The sequence below is a fragment of the Mauremys mutica genome, chromosome 3, assembly GCF_020497125.1.
Source record: "Mauremys mutica isolate MM-2020 ecotype Southern chromosome 3, ASM2049712v1, whole genome shotgun sequence".
Classification (NCBI taxonomy): Eukaryota; Metazoa; Chordata; order Testudines; family Geoemydidae; genus Mauremys; species Mauremys mutica.
In genome coordinates, this window is record NC_059074.1 from 59,150,998 (window position 1) to 59,169,313 (window position 18,316).

Sequence of the window (18,316 nt, forward strand, 5' to 3'; positions counted from 1 at the left end):
TACCACCTGACTTTCTACACTACTCAGGCCCTGTATAGGGCCTGCATACCTGCTAGGCACTGCTGAAAGATTTTCTGCACTGGACCCGCATAGAAAGCTATGATGACGGCCAGTTGGGGGCAGAGCCTGGAAATTCACATTTAGTATTGTTTTTCCTTAAAGTATTGGGGGGAGATAATTATTTTGAAAAGTATTATTAGAAAAATTATAGTGTGTGCACTACTTACAAACTCTTAAGCTACTGTAACATGGCCAAATCAAACCCAATTTTCCCTGAAATGCACTCTTCCTAGAGTGATGGCTCAGTTCCTCAAAGGTATTTAAGTGCCTAATCCCCCTCCCCCATCCACTCCTGCATACTCTCCTTATCAGGCCTTTTGTTCAAACTTTCCAGGAAAATTTATTAGCAGTCAGTGACCAAGTCAGGAAAATTTCAGCCCCCAAAGTGAAAATTGCGGAAATTGCTAAGTAACTGAACTAAAAAAAAGGAGGGTTGGGCAATTTAAGTGGAAATACTTAGGCAATTTTAACTATACATTTTTCTCTGTGCTCCAGATATATATATGTGCATACATAGAAACTCTCCTGCTTACATTTTGGTGAGTCTGATTATAGGCAGGAATAAGATGAAAATGTTTCAGAAAGGTACATCTGAATGAAAGTTCTCAGACAACTAGCGGGTAATTGCAGGAATGACACTTTTAGAGTCAGACTCCTAGCTAGCAAGTGCAATGTTTCTTCATCCTGCTGGGGCATGTTTATGGAAAACTATGGGTGTTGGTTCCATAACAGGCCAAGCTACTCAGGAAATAGGTTGGCTTGTTATGGAAGTCCAACAACCAACTCTGCGTCCAAACAGCTAAGGATTTCCATATGGGGAGGAAAGGTCACAGAGATGGGGATGATGATAGGGTGCTCATCACCATCATGTCATGATTTTGCTCACAATGGAAAAGTACCTCTGTGCAATCAGAAGTAGTCCAAGTGGCTGCATATCCCAGGCAGTCTGCAGAGCTACTTACTGAGGAAGTTGCTTTCTCCTGGAGTGGGCCATTTGTTGCAGATTTCTCCAAAATGATATATTTAAAGGCCAAACTATCTGGGTGGAAATGCACTTAGCAAAGCACTATCTGAAAACAGGAGGCCTCTCAAAGAAGTACTTATTCACAAGAATGGTACATTTTTCACATTGAAAACATATTTCTCTTTTTGTGAACTAAATCAGTTGACTTGCTTCTAACGGTGTCAGGGTATACATGACGTATTTATGAAACAAGCTTCCCTTCATGTTTACAAACTGCAATACGTGAGACTGTAACAGAGATACTCTTTTTTTCTTTCAGCTGCCTTTGAACAGCAGGGCTGGCAGTTATGAGTTACTGGTGAAAGGCCATGCCGAGGGCCGGCTGTTATTCTCTAACAGCACCAGCCTGTTATTTGAGCACAAGAGTATCTCTGTCTTCATCCAGACTGACAAGTCTCTATATAAACCAGGCCAAGAAGTGAAGTTTCGGATTGTCACTGTTGATCCTGATCTCAAACCTTTCAAAACTTCTCTAAGCATATACATCCGGGTGAGTACACATTGGAAATGTAGCAGTAAACTGGAATCAGCTTGACATTTGAATTTCCAGTCAAGTCATGCTCCTGAATATGCTCACATTTAACATGCAGCATGGGTTTTACTTTAGGACCCTCGAGGGAATTTGATTCAGCAGTGGTTGGCAGAGAAAGGTGATTTGGGTATGGTTTCCAGAAGATTTCAATTATCAACAAGCCCTCTACTTGGAGACTGGTCCATACAAGTACAAGTCAATGTGAGTATTAACACTGTTGAATTGTATAGAAGGTTAGTTCCTCCTACCAGACAGTGAAATTCTCCACAGTTTAAGAATGAAATTTAAGTTTTCAGTGAAGAGACAAAACAGAAACAAGTATAAGCCCTGATCCTGCAATGAGGCTGAGGCTTCTTGAAGCCAGTGTGAGTCTGCCTGTACAGAGCTCATTGCAGGACTGAGGCTTTAGGCTGGGAAAACTAACAAAATCTAGGTAAAGGTTTTAATAGTATATGGTTTTGTAGCAAACTAGAACTCTGGACATTCTAAATTAAGGTGCATATTTCATCCTGAGCTTTGAGTTTTGGTTTTGACAGTTAACGTTACAACTTAAATGTTGTTTAAAATTAGTTAGGTTTTTATAAATATTTCTTTATGAAAGAAAGAAGTCATGGGAGGTTGCAAGCAGACTGTTCTGGTGTCTTGAGAAGAGGCACACTTAGATTTATTAATGACAGACAAGTTTACAAAAAATCAACATGGTATGCAGCCAGTCACTGGCTCAAGAGGCCATAGACTCAAACACTGGAGCTGTAATTTTAAAAAGGGCTGGATAGTTTTATTACATCAGAAGCTCAGTAATTTACACTAGTGACTGGGAGAGCCATTAAAATGACTGAGTTATGCACAATAGCAAATACGTGAGTAATAAAGCAATGATAAGGCATCTCAACATGTATCACTAAACTTTGTTTAGTTGGTAAGTTGTAATTTATAAGAGTTTCTGTTTATGATATTTCTGCACAGTCCATGAAATGTTGATTTTCATAGGGCCCTATTAATAGGATTCTATATGACTGCAGGGGTTCATCCCCTAGCAGCTTCCAGTGCAGGATTGGGAGCTTCTACAGTACACCTTTAAGAGAAAATATACTTCACAATTATAATAAAAACAAAAATGATTTTTTACAAAATCATAAAATGTTATTATAAATTCACTCAGTCTAGATAGGTTTCAGAGTAGCAGCCATGTTAGTCTGTATCTGCAAAAAGAACAGGAGTACTTGTGGCACCTTAGAGACCAACAAATTTATTTGAGCATAAGCTTTTGTGGGCTACAGCCCACTTCATTGGATGCATAGATTGGAACATACAGCAAGAAGATATTTATAAATACAGAGAACATGAAAAGGTGGAAGTGGTGGAAGCCATACCAACTGTAAGAGGCCAATCAATTGAGATAGCTATCACCAGCAAGAATAATAAAAAAAAAACTTTTGAAGTGATAGTTGAGATGATCCATTCTGTGTGGACTCCTCCTGAAGGTCGAAACAACAGACTGGACTTCTATCTACTTCTACATAGATTGGTTCTGTCGACGTGCATGGGCTGAAATTGTGGAAAAGCGGCATCACTTGCCCCCTAACCTCAGGCGTGCTGAACACAACGCCATCAATAGCCTCAGGAACAACTCTGACATCATAATAAAAAAGGCTGACAAAGGAGGTGCTGTCGTCATCATGAATAAGTTGGAATATGAACAAGAGGCTGCTAGGCAGCTCTCTAACTCCATATTCTACAGGCCATTATCCTCTGATCCCACTGATGATTACCAAAAGAAACTACACCATCTGCTCAAGAAACTCCCTGAAAAAGCACAGGAACAGATCTGTACAGACACATGCCTAGAACCCTGACCAGGGGTATTCTATTTGCTACCCATGATCCATAAACCTGGAAATCCTGGCTGCCCCATCATCTCAAGCATTGGCATCCTAACAGCAGGATTGTCTGGCTATGTGGATGCCCTCCTCAGGCCCTACACTACCAGCAGACCCAGCTATCTTCGAGACCCCACTGACTTCCCGAGGAAACTACAATCCATCGGTGATCTTCCAGAAAACACCATCCTGGCCACTATGGATGCAGAAGCCCTCTACACCAACATTCCACACAAAGATGGACTACAAGCCATCAGGAATAGTATCCCCGATAATATCACGGCAAACCTGGTGGCTGAACTTTGTGACTTTGTCCTCACCCACAACTGTTTCACATTTGGGGACAATATATACCTTCAAGTCAGCGGCACTGCTATGGGTACCTGCATGGCCCCATAGTATGCCAACATTTTTATGGCTGACTTAGAACAACGCTTCCTTAGCTCTCGTCCCCTAACACCCCTACTCTACTTGCGCTACATTGATGACATCTTCATCATCTGGACCCATGGAAAAGAAGCCCTAGAAGAATTCCACCATGATTTTAACAATTTCCATGCCACCATCAACTTCAGCCTAGACCAATCCACACAAGCGGTCCATTTCCTAGACACTACTGTGCTAATAAGCGATGGTCACATAAACACCACCCTATATCAGAAACCTACTGACCGCTATACTTACCTACATGCCTCCAGCTTCCATCCAGGACATACCACATGATCCATTATCTACGGCCAGGCTCTAAGATACAATCGCATTTGCTCCAATCCCTCAGACAGAGACAAACACCTACAAGATCTCTATCAAGCATTCTTAAAGCTACAATACCCACCTGCTGAAGTGAAAAAACAGATTGACAGAGCCAGTAGAGTACCCAGAAGTCACCTACTATAGGACAGGCCCAACAAAGAAAATAACAGAACGCCACTAGCTGTCACCTTCAGCCCCCAACTAAAACCTCTCCAGCGCATCATCAAGGATCTACAACCTATCCTGAAAGATGATCCCTCGCTCTCACAGATCTTGGGAGACAGACCAGTCCTTGCTTACAGACAGCCCCAAAACCTGAAGTAAATACTCACCAGCAACCGCACACCATACAACATAAAAACTAACCCAGGTACCTATCCTTGCAACAAAGCCCGATGCCAACTCTGTCCACATATCTATTCAAGTGACACCATCATAGGACTTAATCACATCAGCCATGCCATCAGGGGCTCGTTCACCTGCACATCTACAACATGATATATGCCATCATATGCCAGCAATGCCCCTCTGCCATATACATTGGCCAAACCGGACAGTCTCTACGCAAAAGAATAAATGGACACAAATCTGACATCAGGAATCATAACATTAAAAAACCAGTGGGAGAACACTTCAACCTCTCTAACCACTCAGTGACAGACTTGAAGGTGGCAATTTTACAACAAAAAGACTTCAAAAACAGACTCCAAAGAGAGAATGCTCGAATTGAATTAATATGCAAATTAGATACAATTAACTTAGGTTTGAACAGAGACTGGGAATGGTTGCACCATTACACTAATTTAATCTATTTCCCCATGTTAAGTATCCTCACACCTTCTATGGGTCATCTCGATTATCACTTCAAAAGTTTTATTTTTTTCTCTCCTGCTGATGATAGCTCATCTCAATTGATTGGCCTCTTACAGTTGGTATGGCTACTTTCACCTTTTCATGTTCTCTGTATGTATAAATATCTTCTTGCTGTGTGTTCCAGTCTATGCATCCGATGAAGTGGGCTGTATCCCCCAAAAGCTTATGTTCAAATAAATTTGTTAGTCTCTAAGCAGGGCCGGTTCCAGGCACCAGCTCAGCAAGCAGGTGCTTGGGGCAGCCAACGGAGAGGGGCGGCATGTCCGGCTCTTCAGCGGTGGGTCCCTCAGTCCCTCTCGGAGCAAAGGACCTGCCGCCGAATTGCTGCCAAAGAATAAAGCAGTAGCGGTAGAGCTGCCGCAGATCACAATCGCGGCTTGCTTTTTTTTTTTTGCGCGCTGCTTGGTGCGGCAAAAACCCTGGAGCCGGCCCTGTCTCTAAGGTGCCACAAGTACTCCTGTTCTTTTTTCAGTCTAGATCAGGGGTCGGCAACCGGTGTTCTCGCGGCTCGCCAGGGTAAGCACCCTGGTCTAGATGAATGCTGGATAGTCAATTGCAATGCAAAAGAAGGGGACTTTTTTTTAAAAAAAATGTTGCCCACTAGATGTCAGTGAAACCAAGGAAAAGGCTTAATACAAAACTAGGGTAAAAGCACTAAGCATCACTGAAACCTGCATGCTTTAGGCATTGCAACAGAAAAGTTCTATGATGTTCTTTGCACTAATGCAGGGCTTTAGCATTATTTCTCCTTGACAGCAGAGACAAAATTTTAAGTGTACATTTGATTCCCACAGAGGGAAACAATATACAAATTTGTTGTATTCTGTATTCATTTACTTATAGTGCTGATTTGAAAATTTTTCAGCAAAATATTTTTCTGTTGAAAATGCTCCTTTACTGAAACTGAACTTCTGTGGGAACCTGTCAATTCTGATGAAATTTTGTTTAGAAACAAAATCAAAATGAAATGTTCGTTAAAGTTGAAACATTCCATTCCAATAAGGTCAAAACAGAACATTTCAGCCATATCCAAAATGCTTAGTTTCTATTTTTTCTAAATGAAATTGTCAAAATCAACATGTTCCCATGGGAATTTTTGATTTCAATTAAATGATTCAGTTTAAATTAAATGGAAGGATAATCAAAACTAGTTAGTTAATTATGGTTTTTGATTTCTAAAGGGCAGACTTTGGGAAATTTAAAGAAATTAGTTAAATCAACTAGACTGAAGAGCTCAAGGACTTAAATGTGGAGGACGCTTGGAATTTCTTCAAATCAGTTATATAAAAACTATCTGAAATTTGCATCTCCAGCAACAGGAAAAAATTGGTAGAGAAGAGCTCCATACCCAGCTGGATGAATAATCATCTAAAAAAAAATATTAACAGGAGTAAGCAAAACACCTATGAGGAATGGAAAAAAGGGCTGATCCGCAAAAAAGCTACATTGTGTAGGTTAGAAAATGTAGGAATAAAGTGAAAAATGCTAAAAGTCAAGCTGAATTAACTCTTGCCAAGGAAACTAAAATAAATAGTTTTTTTAGTTATGTACATAAAAAGAGAACACGGAAGGATGAGGATGGGCAATTGGGCAGTGTAGATGGGAAGGAGATTAAAGATAGTTTAGGTATGGCCCAAAACCTAGATGAATACTTTTCCTTGTCAGTACGGCTGATGGAATGGGTGTCTAGAAATGGAAATTGGCACATCCAAAGTGAAAGAAAAACTTTCAGTTCAATGCGCTCAAATTGAGGGGCTGAGTAATTTCTATCCCAGAATACTGAAAGAACTGGCACATAAGATTGCTAGTTTGGTAGCGAGGATTTTTAATAAATCTATCTATTCATGGGTAGCACCATATGACTGGAAAATAACTAACGTTGTACCTATATTTAAGAAAGAGAAGAAAAGTGACCTGGGCAATTACAGAGCCATTAGTCTGACCTCAGCAGTATGCAAGGTTTTAGAACAAATTGTGAAGGAATGAATAATTATATTCAGAGAGGTAAATGGTAAAGGCGATGTAATGCACCATGGGTTTACCAGAGGTAGATCATGTCAGGTTAACCTGATTTCCTTCTTTGAGAAAATAACTAATTTTTTTAGATAAGGGAATTGCATGTAGTAGATTTAATATACTTGGACTTCATTAAAGCATTTGACACAATACCACATGGGAAATTAGTAATTAAATTAGGGAAGATGGGGATCAGTACAAGCATTGTAAGGTGAATAAGGAACTGGCTAAAGGGGACAAGGCAACGGGTTGTGCTGAAAGGTGAATTATCACATTGGAGGTAGCTTACTAGTGGAGTTCCTCAAGGATCGGTCTTGGGACCAATCTGAGTCAATATTTTTATTAAAGACCATGGCACAAAAAGTAGGAGTGTTCTAATGAAGTTTGCTGATGATACACAGTTGGGAAGCATCATCAGTTCAGAGGAGGATCAGAATATTATACTGGAGGATCTGGATGACCTTGAAGACTGGAGTGACAGAAATGGGGTGAAATTCAATAGTACAGGAATGCAAACTAATACATTTAGGATTAATAATAACAATTTCTGCCACAAGCTGGGGGCTCATCAGTTGGAAGTGGCAGAGGAGAAGAGAGGTCAGGGTGTGTGGTTTGATCACAGGATGACTACGGGCCACCAGTGTGATGTGGCTGTGAAAAAGGCAAATGTGATACTAGGATGTATCAGATGAGGTATTTCTGGTAGAGATAGCAAAGCATTAATGCCATTGTACAAGGCACTGGTAAGACCTTGTTTGGAATACTATGTACAATTCTGGGCACCCATATTCAAGAAAGATGAGTTTAAACTGGAACAAGAGCAGCTAGGATGATCAGGGGAATGGAGGGCCTGTCTTATGAGAGGAGACTGAAAGAGTTTGGTTTGTTAGGTTTAGCAAAAAGAAGGCTGAGAGGGGATATGGCTAAAGGACAATGTTGGCACAAGAACAAATAGATATAGACTGGCCATGAACAAATTCAGGCTGGAAATTAGAAGATGGTTTCTAATCATTGGAGAGAGGGATGAGGTTCTGTAACAGCCTCCCAGTAGGAGTTGTGGGGGCAAACAACGTAATTAGTTTTAAGAGAGAGAGCGGGACAGATTTATGAGTGCAGTTGTATGATGGGGTTGCTTGTGATAGTAGGGGACAGGGCTCAGCAGTCCTGGGGCTCACTTTTGGATTATGTTTTATGTTCCTAAACCTCATGCTTCAGGGTTTCAGCTGGCCACTTGCAGGGTGTTCTGGGAGGATATTTTTTTTATCTCCTTCCTCTGAAGCATCCGGGATGGCCATGGGCATAGGCGCCGACTCCATGGGTGCTCTGTGGCTGGAGCACCCACGGGCAGCTCCCTGCCCCGCCCCTCCATTCCAGCTCACCTCTGCTCCATCTTCTCCCCTGAGCACGCTGCCACATCCTGCTTCTCCACCCCCAGCACTTGTGCCACAAAACAGCTGTTTCGTGTGGCAAGCCTGGGAGGGAGGGGGGAAGAGGGGGAACGCAGCGTGCTTGGGGGAGGAGGTGGGGCCAGGGTGGAGATTTGGAGAGGGGTCCAATAGGAGCAGGGAGGGGTGGAGTTAGAGTAGGGCCTTTGGGGCAGGGGTGGAGTTGGGGCGGGGCTGGGGCCGGGGCTGGGGGCATGGGCACCCACTAGAGAAAAAAAATGTTGGTGCCTGTGGCCATCGGTGGTGATAAAACATTGGGTAGGGAAGGCCAGGGCTATGAGGTGGCTGAGTATTCTCTCAGGTGCTTGGCTGGCTGGTTCTTGCTCACATGCTCAGGTATGTGGGCTTGGGAAGGAATTTCCCCCCCAAGGCAGACTGGCTGTAACATTGTTGTTTTTTTCCCCTTCCCCTGCAGTGTATGGGTATGGGCCACTTGCCAGGATTATCTGGGAATATCTCACTTAATCATTTCCCTGCGATTGTAGGGGCCTCAGTCCCTTCTATTGTTTACTAGTGGCACATAATAGTCTGGTCTCCTGTGGGCTGTAATACTTTGGCCTAATTTTGGTTGCTAGGTTTAGTATGTAGGTACTGAGTGGTGTTGGTGACCTTGATATACAGAAGGGCAGACTAGATAATCTGGTGGTCCCTTCTGGCCTCCAATGTTATGAAATGGCATTTTCTGACTGAAAAAGCTTTTCGAACAGCTAGGCATTCTGCTGTGTTTTGTTGTAGGCTCCTGTATGACTGACAGTTTATATAATTACATTCATCTGACTTCAGTATCTACAGTCTGAAGCTCTTATGATAGATATTACATTGCTGTCAAATTATTCATGTTTCCCTAAATTTGTTCTAAATTTTTAATGCCAAAATCTATCAAGAAATTAATTAATCACTTAGATTTCACTTTAGTCCTGCAGTCCTGTCTTCTCTCATAGGTGTTCAGATCCTCTACCATGCCCTATATCCTAGATGTTTCTGTGTATGTTATTAATTAGTGGTATTATTTTATTCTAATTATCTTTGGTTAATGTTTGATTTGCATTTGATTTAAGAAAGAGAGGTGGGAGTGTGATGCCACAATAGCTACTTGAGTTAGTGGATGCTCATCTGTGTGAAAAGACTAATCTTTATTTCCCAGTTCCAGTCAGATGCTATGGGTCAAGGATCTGTGGAGGGGATATGGAAGGAGAATACCAAAACCAAAATTTAGAAAATATAATAATCCATGTCCCATTTAAGGAGGCTTCCAAACTGATTCCACCTGGCAGAGAGCCTAGATCTCTCATTGTCATTAGGAGGCAAGCAGGCTTTCTTCCTTTCTCTTAGGTGTTAGGTTGGGGAAGGAGCATCTTATTGAAGTTCACAAGGCCCTTATCTCAGCACCACCAAACATATAATCAGAAGAACAAAAGTCTCTAGGGTCCAGATCAGGCTGGTGTCCTGGTGCCTGAGTGAATCTGCTTGCCATAGCTGCCGGCATTATTGTTATTTTTTACCACCACTGCTGCCCCTCCCATTAACAAAAATTACCCGTTAGAATAGAGGTTTTCAGACTTCAAGACCAAGCCTACTGTATCTAAGGGCTTGGCTACACTTGAGAGTTGCAGCGCTGGTGGAGGCTTTCCAGCGCTGCAACTTAGTAACTGTCCACACCTGCAAGGCACATCCAGCGCTGCAACTCCCTGGCTGCAGCGCTGGCTGTACACCTGGTCTGCTTGGGGTATAACGAGTGCAGCACTGGTGATGCAGCGCTGCTCGTCAGGTGTGGCCACACACCAGCGCTGTTATTGGCCTCCAGGGTATTAGGAGATATCCCAGAATGCTTTTAACTAAATTACTCTCTTTGTTTTGTTATGCTGCCTCTCTTTGTTTTGTTGTGAACTCGGGGCTCCGGGAGCTGCTTATCTAAAAAACAAACACAGCTCCTGTTTGCTATGATCAATCTGTAACTGACTGTGAACAATCAAATGAGATAACCCACTACCTTGCTGTGAATGACGCAGGCAGGGGGATGAGTGTTTGCTTGAGGATAGAAACAGCGGGGGCAGGGGGGAGAAAGGGAGTCCATTGGAGCAACTGCTTATCTGGTCTGCAGGCTGTTTGCAGTTAAGAGTAAGGGGTCGGGAAAATTTTCTGATTTTGCAAGGCAGGGAGCTGATACACAGTGTCGGCTCTAAAAATCCCCCCCCTCTCTCTCCCCCCCGGTCCCTGTCACACTCCACCCCACCTCCCCTCTTTTGAAAAGCACGTTGCTGCCACTTGAACGCTGGGATAGCTGCCCATAATGCATCACTCCCAACAGCGCTGCAAATGCTGCAAATGTGGCCACACTGCAGCGCTGGTAGCTGTGAGTGTGGCCACACACCAGCGCTTTCCCTACACAGCTGTACGACCAGCGCTGTAACTCCCAGCGCTGCAACTCTCAAGTGTAGCCAAGCCCTAAGACTCAAAAGTACTTGGTGCTCAACCTTTGTGGTTTTAATCAATGTAGTTATAATGGATTCTTGTTTTGACACTATACTTTTAATTGACACTTGTACCATCTCATTGTGGGCTGCACATTCCTAGTGCTACACTTACTACAGTTTGAGAACTGATGACTGAGAGCAAAGCTCACGTGTACTTGACTTCTCTCCCTCCTTCCCTCTTATTATCACGCTCTCATTACATCTTATCTCAAATTAGATTATAAATTCTTAGGACATTTACTAAGAGTTATCACATAATGGTTTCTGAGGTGTAAAAATTGTTACTCAGAGCAGGATTATAACTGTAGTAATTCAATTTTTACTTTTGGTCAATGCTAAGTTTAAAATTGTGACCAAAGCACCAGAAGATTGGAGAAAGACAAATGTTACACCGATTAAAAAAAGAATGTTTGGCATTTATTTCCCCACAATTCTAACTTCTATCTCAAGTAAAACAATGGAACACAAACATGAACAGTAGTAAGAAGCATAAATTAAAAAAACAAAAACAAATTTTATGGGAACAGAATAAAAATTTAGTGGAAACCCATAGATGTAATATTGGATATCAGCAAAGCAGTTGAAATACTGTCTTCTGAAATCATGTTCTCACTTATTTCAACCTAAATAAGATATGCACTTTATAATAAATAGAAAACTAGCTGAGGGACAACAAAATAAGGATTAGGATAAACAGCAAAATATTGGGTCGAAAGGAGGTGATTAGCAGGGAACTGTAGGGTTCTGTGTTAGGCCCTGTCCTATTAAATAAGATATGAATGACCTAGAAGAGTGAGCAGACATAATGTTAATGACAGTTGAAGATATTACTGAATTGAAAGGAGATGCAGACACTACAGATAATAGAAAAGGACCTACTTAGAAACAAGCTGTAAGGTGCTGTTTCCCTACCCTAATCCAAACAGCTCAGCCCTCCTGAGTCTTGTTTAACACAACTACTACAGTCTCAAAGTAAAGTCACCACTATTACAGTCTGATGCACAACATGCAAAGTGAAATCCTGACACCATTGAAATCAATGTCAAAACTCCCATTGATTTCAGAGGAGCCGGGATTTAACCCACAGTACTTACAGGAAACCCTTCCAACCTGAAGCTTTTCCTTAGGGTTCCACAGAGAATATCTTACCACTAAACAGAACTCTAATCCCTAGCTTCCTCTATTTGAGGGGTGTACCCTTATATCAGGTACACTAGCATCAGCTGCAGCAGTCAGCTCTAATTTATTTAATCTCTCTTTAGCCAGGTCATTCCTTGCTAACACTGCCAGCCTATTGCAGGCAGAGAATAACAAAATGGAATTCAACTTTGAATTATATTTCCCAATATGTATCAGCTTGCATGTTTTACAGCAAAACACAGCTATGCAATGAAGAAAGAAAAAATCTGGAAAGTTGTAATGCTGAAAGAGAAGTAGGGATGACAGTTGGTAGTGCATCATTACTATGATTGTTTTGTTATTTATTTGTATTATAGTAGTGCCTAGAGTCCAGGGCCCCATTGTTCTAGGCACACTATAAATATATGTCAAAAGAGACAGTTCTTGCCCTGAACAATTTACAAGATATGAGCCTGCAATATGGTATGGTAGGAGAAAAAAAAAGCCAATGCAGTTTTGGGTTGCATGCACAAGGCAAGCAGTTTTGGGTGAGGGAAGTAATAATTTCTCTCTGTAGCCGTGCTGAGAGTACACCTGGAATATTGTTTATTTTTGTACATCTCATTACTAGAAACAAATTAAATATGAAGGAATGCAAAGAAATGTTAAAAATATCCCTAGTGGCTGGATGGAATCTTTTAGTCAGTAGGTTTGGGGCTGGAAAGAAAGATTATACTAGCATTACTAAATAAGATATATTTAAAAGGCATAAACATAAAAAAAGGAATAGGAATTTTTAGCATAGTTTAAGGTGTTTTAGCTAGGAGTAAGGTAGTGAGATTAAGAGAAAATGCATGTGATTATGAGGAAAATTTCCTGACAGTAAGTTTTATTAGTTTATGAAATAGTCTCCTAAGGAAAGTGATGGAAGTGCCTTTGCGTGGCATATTTAAAACTAGATTGGACAAATCACTAGTAAATGCACACTAGGGAACAATCCTGCTATGACAGACAGATGGACTAGATGACCTAGTAGGGTCTTTTTCATTCCATGAGTCTATGAATCTATGACTTTTTCATATTGCCAGGGAAGTTGTCAACTTAAAAAAATTGCTGCCAAAAGCTCTAAACTCAGTTTAATCTATGTCTTCTGCTGCTAGCAGGGACAAATAACTCTTTCAGTCCCGTGCAATGGAGTGCACAGAAAACTTATTTCAAGAAGGAAAATACCTCCCCTTTCCCAGCTATAAAAGCAGTGAACTGCTAATGCTTAGCTCAGCAAAATGGACTGTTTATGTGTAAAATTTAATTTAATTCCTAGAATAGGTATAAGCCTTTAATAAACATAGATTGGGCATACAGTAAAATGCAGTATCTATCATTTCTTTACCTAATATGGTGGAAATCGTAGGCCGTGATAGTACCTTTTCAAACTTACATGGAGTGTTAGTAAGGTATAAGGCAGTTATTCCACTGGTCATTGCTCTGAACATAAGATTGATTGTTCAGAATTCAGACAATCTGAGTTTACCTTGTGCTAGAAATAACTCGCTAGGAAAAGTAAGTATTTATATATAAAGATACACCAGACGCTTGCTCCTTGCTGGGGCTTGGCTTTATTAACAAAGAAATTAACAATAAGATAACATGATTTCACCTGGAATCTACTAAGCAGTAGGGGTGTAAGACCTTTAAATCAGGCCCCCTCCAGCCTCCATATTGAGAGCTGGAAACTCCTTTGGTCACCCTTCCTCCTCAGCCCAGCCGACACTTTCCACATGGAGTCCTGTAAACTGTTGGGGGTTTGCCTTTTAGTTCTCCCCTCCCCTGCTCTACTTAGCATTTGAGACTTTTGGGGCAGCCACTCCATTGTGGCCCAATATCTTCACCCATATTCCATCAGACAGTGAGGATTTAATGAACTACTTCTAGATGAATGCAGGAACTCATATAGCTATTGGGACCACTGCTCCATTCAGTCCAGATCTGACCTTCCTTTTTAGATTCCATCAAATGACAAGCGCTGTGGAATCCATTCAGATAGGCTCCAACTCCCACTAAGCTTCACAATCTTTGAGACTGACTCTTGAGATTTCATATAAGGCAACAACATTATCTTGAAATCTTACTTCAAAGCCATCAAAGCCAAGCCTTGGACAATTAGTTGGACAGAACAAATACATACATTTGTTTTACATTTTCATATGAACTCTGTATTACTATTACTATTGTATATTACTATTGTATATTAACCAATGGCTTCTTGGTATACTTTTGCTTCAGATAAGACAAATTAGGAATATTTCATTTCACACATCATGTTTTAAGCCTCTTTCCACAATAGCATCTGTTTATTGGCTCTGGTAAGCCTAACGGATCAGTGAGATCCAGGCTACAAGACATATTAACGTAACAATTGTTTTAATGTTTCTTTAATTGATCTGTTGTTTATCACCAAAGAATGCTCATTAATGTATCCCATATGGTTTAGAAAGGAGCAAAGAGAAATATGAGTGATTAATGCAGCTGCCTTAAAGGAAAGTTTAGTCATGTTATTCCATGTGTTTGTTTGCAGGTCATCCTGAACTTTATAGATTGTAAGTCACCACCAGTAAATCAGCAGTCAGACCATTGCAATGTTGGCAGTGTCTTTTAGCGTAACAATGTGCAAATTAAAAGTTCCATTAAGGGTTATGTGCACAAAGAGGCAACAGACATTATACTATCAGCCACAATGACTTTCATTTAGATTAAGAGAACAATAGAATAAAAGAAATCAAAAGTAAAGTCTCAGAGGGAGAGCACAGACTGTGTGTCTCTTTGGACAGTCTGCCCTAGTCTCTGAGAACAAAAATGGCTTTTGAATTCTGAATACCAGAACAGAAGTTTAAAAGTGCAGTACACAGAAAACTGAAACATTACAGTCACATAACTAAATGTGCCACATAAGGGTTACTTTTTAAAACTGTGATTCTGGAGAAAATCAGGAAGCAACAGACGGAATTAGAAAGACGGGAAATACAAAGAAGAGGCCTGGAGCAATTTTATATATTCTATAGAAAACTTAGTTCTTCCATCCATTTGTTTTAATTCAATAACCAAAAGTAATTGAGCTAAGTTCAGCCCTGATGTATCTCCACTGAAGCCAGTGGAGATGTAAAATGATACTGGCCTACTTTGTAAAGCGCTTTGCGATCCAAAATATGAACAGTGCTATACAAGAGCTAAGTATTATTATTTATTAAGGAAACTAAGCAGTTCAGGATATACAAGGCTAACAGAATCTTGCAGATTTACTGAGTAAATGAAGAACTTTAAGATTACTTGTATACCTCTGCTGTCTTGTCTTATAAACTCTTTGGGGCAGGGATAATCTTTTCATTATGTGTATTTACAGCGTCTAGTGCAGCGATTGGCAACCTTTGGCATGCAGCCCACCAGGGTAAGCCCCCTTGCGGGCTGGCCCAGTTTGTTTACCTTCTGCGTCAGCAGGTTCGGCTGATCGTGGCTCCCACTGGCGGCAGTTCGCCACTCCAGGCCAATGGGGACTGTGGGAAGCAGCGCGGGCCAAGGGATGTGCTGGCTGCCGCTTCCCGCAGCTCCCATTGGCCCGGAGTGGCAAACTATGGCCAGTGGGAGCCGCGATTGGCCAAACCTGCCGATGCGGCAGGTAAACAAACCGGCTCGGCCCGCCAGGGGGCTTACCCTGGTGAGCCGTGTGCCAAAAGGTGCCGATCTCTGGTCTAGTGTAATGGAGCTTGTGATCCTTGACTGGTGGTCTCTCTGTGGTAAATAAATAAATAATGCTTATCTTCACTGACATTATAAATCAATATTTAGTTCTTTGTTATGTCATTATTTAAAATGACATAATTTCAATGACTATAACTTAACTTGTAGGCTGAAATCTAGCTTTCTTTTGACTTAAATGAGTGTGGGACTGGGCCAGAGTAGATATAATGAACCAAATAAGCTAAGCACAATTTTATATACCTTGTTCTGTTTTTCTATAGGATCAAACTCATTATCAAAGATTTACTGTGATGGAATATGGTAAGTGAGTTCCATGTGCACTCAGACACAGAAAATTGTAATTCTTCTTTTCTGGGAATGGGAAAGTGTTATACTGTGTCAAGATGACAACGGAGCTCAAATACTACATTGATGGGTGTCTTTTTTAAGTGCACATCACAATAATTCCCATACTCCAAATTGATTTCTGTGGAAGAGAGTCATTTGATTCTTCAGGTATCAATATCTGGCATTAAACTCTTGGAGATAAACAATTACTTGATGACATATGGACATGAAACCCCACTTGCATCTCCTACGTCTCTGAGACTGACCCACAACTTTCAGGATCAGGTTGCCATTTAGCAGTTTAATCAATGATATTTTGGATAAAACTAGAAAAGTGGTAGAAAAAACAGTGAGGACTTCGGTTTGCCAGTATCTCACCAACAGCAATTAGAGGATATAGATTGTGCGGGATGTTCCCTGGTTATCTGAATGGACAATTCCTGCTCTGTGCTGTGAACGAAGGCAGTAACTCCAACTGAAGTCACTACTAGTATGCCACGAAGAGGCATTCTTAACTTTGAAATGATGATCAGTGTGAATTGAACTAGAGCAAATGAAATCCCATCATCTGTGTAGTCTTTTAAGTTCACTGATAGTAAAGACTGAATTGATTGAGTAGTTTTACTTTTTCAGGTCTGACCTGAGAGAGAAAGGAATGATATATTAGTTCTCAGTCCTGCAAATGTCTCTGCACAAATGGACCTCCATGTCTGCTTGGAGTCTCATCAAAGTCAGTTTGGCTCTGTATGGGTACAGCAGTCTGTGTGTGGTTCTCAGTGCAGTATCAGCCTTAGATGCACACCAGTTTTGGTTAAAAAAATGTGTCATACCTCACGTCCTTTAGGAAGCTGTAGTAATGCAGTCTGTATTACAGTGAAATCACTTGTCCATCAGAGTGGTGGGAGAATCCATCATCATTACAGTGAAATACCCCTTTTACTTAAGATTGATACTTGCTCTCCTGAGTATGAATGTAATACTTCTGACATGTTTTAATCTTAGTTTTTGATTTTTTTGTAGTGTTACCAAAATTTGAAGTTTCTCTAACAACATCATTATATTATCCTTTGAAAGACAAGGACTTTACTGGTATTGTCACTGCAAAGTAAGTAAATCATAAATTTACACAACTTTCTCATTCAATTAATATAATTCATATATATTCATGTTACTTTATGTTCTAAAGTAGTTACAAAGTTATAAATCAATCATAATATGGATTTTAAAAGGTGACAAATGAGTGTTTCATCCCATTTCTAATTTAGATATTATTATTTATTGAACATGAGAGTGTGCTTAGTGTGGCACAAACATGGTGTATGACCAGAGAATTTAGAATTTAGAACCTACTTTTAAAAACGGCAGATTTCTTCTCCAAAGGAGGGAAACGGAGATTAAAGGAGAAATAATGTTCATGTATAGCTCCATTTTATTTGAAACAGTTCAGTCTGGATTTCAAGAGAACTGAAATTGCAAGTGATCAGGGAGGAACTGAAATGTAATTAACATTTGTAAAGCATTTTGAAATTCTTAGATGCATGTTGCCACATTAGTGCTAAGTATTGTCACTGTTAAAGATTTATAAAGTTTTATTAATTGCAGCTGATTCTCTTTTAATTACTTTAGAGCGTTTAGCAGTGTGTGTTGTTATTATTATTCATTATTTTAAATCTGTTACAGTGCACGGTTGGGCAGCCCAGGACAGTTATGCACTGTGACAGGCTCTTTCACTGCTCTGTGATAGTGTCACTGGGCTGTGGGAGTGAAAATAAGGCCTGGTCTACACTAGGCGTTTAAATCGGTTTTAGGAGCATAAAACCGATTTAACGCCAAAACCGTCCACACTAGGAGGCACCTTATATCGATTTTAATGGCTCTTTAAACCGGTTTCTGTACTCCTCCCTAACGAGAGGAGTAACGCTAGTATCGGTATTAACATATCGGAGTAGGGTTAGTGTGGACGCTGATCGACGGTATTGGCCTCCGGGAGCTATCCCACAGTGCACCAGTGACCGCTCTGGACCGCAATCTGAACTCGGATGCAGTGGTCAGGTAAACAG

General features: G+C 40.8%; 1 protein-coding gene across 3 annotated transcripts in view; it reads left to right on the forward strand.

Moving 5' to 3' along the window:
* The first annotated feature begins 1,038 nt into the window (after positions 1 to 1,038).
* The window catches only part of CD109 (CD109 molecule), a 202,467-nt gene continuing 185,189 nt past the window's right edge, over positions 1,039 to 18,316 (forward strand). For all 3 annotated transcript variants that reach the window (XM_045011988.1, XM_045011987.1, XM_045011989.1), the window contains exons 1-5: positions 1,039 to 1,175; positions 1,344 to 1,574; positions 1,692 to 1,817; positions 16,190 to 16,229; positions 17,277 to 17,361. In XM_045011988.1, the coding sequence (XP_044867923.1) occupies positions 1,110 to 1,175; positions 1,344 to 1,574; positions 1,692 to 1,817; positions 16,190 to 16,229; positions 17,277 to 17,361 (548 nt within the window). In that variant the 5' untranslated portion in view covers positions 1,039 to 1,109. The remainder of the gene's footprint in view (positions 1,176 to 1,343; positions 1,575 to 1,691; positions 1,818 to 16,189; positions 16,230 to 17,276; positions 17,362 to 18,316) is intronic.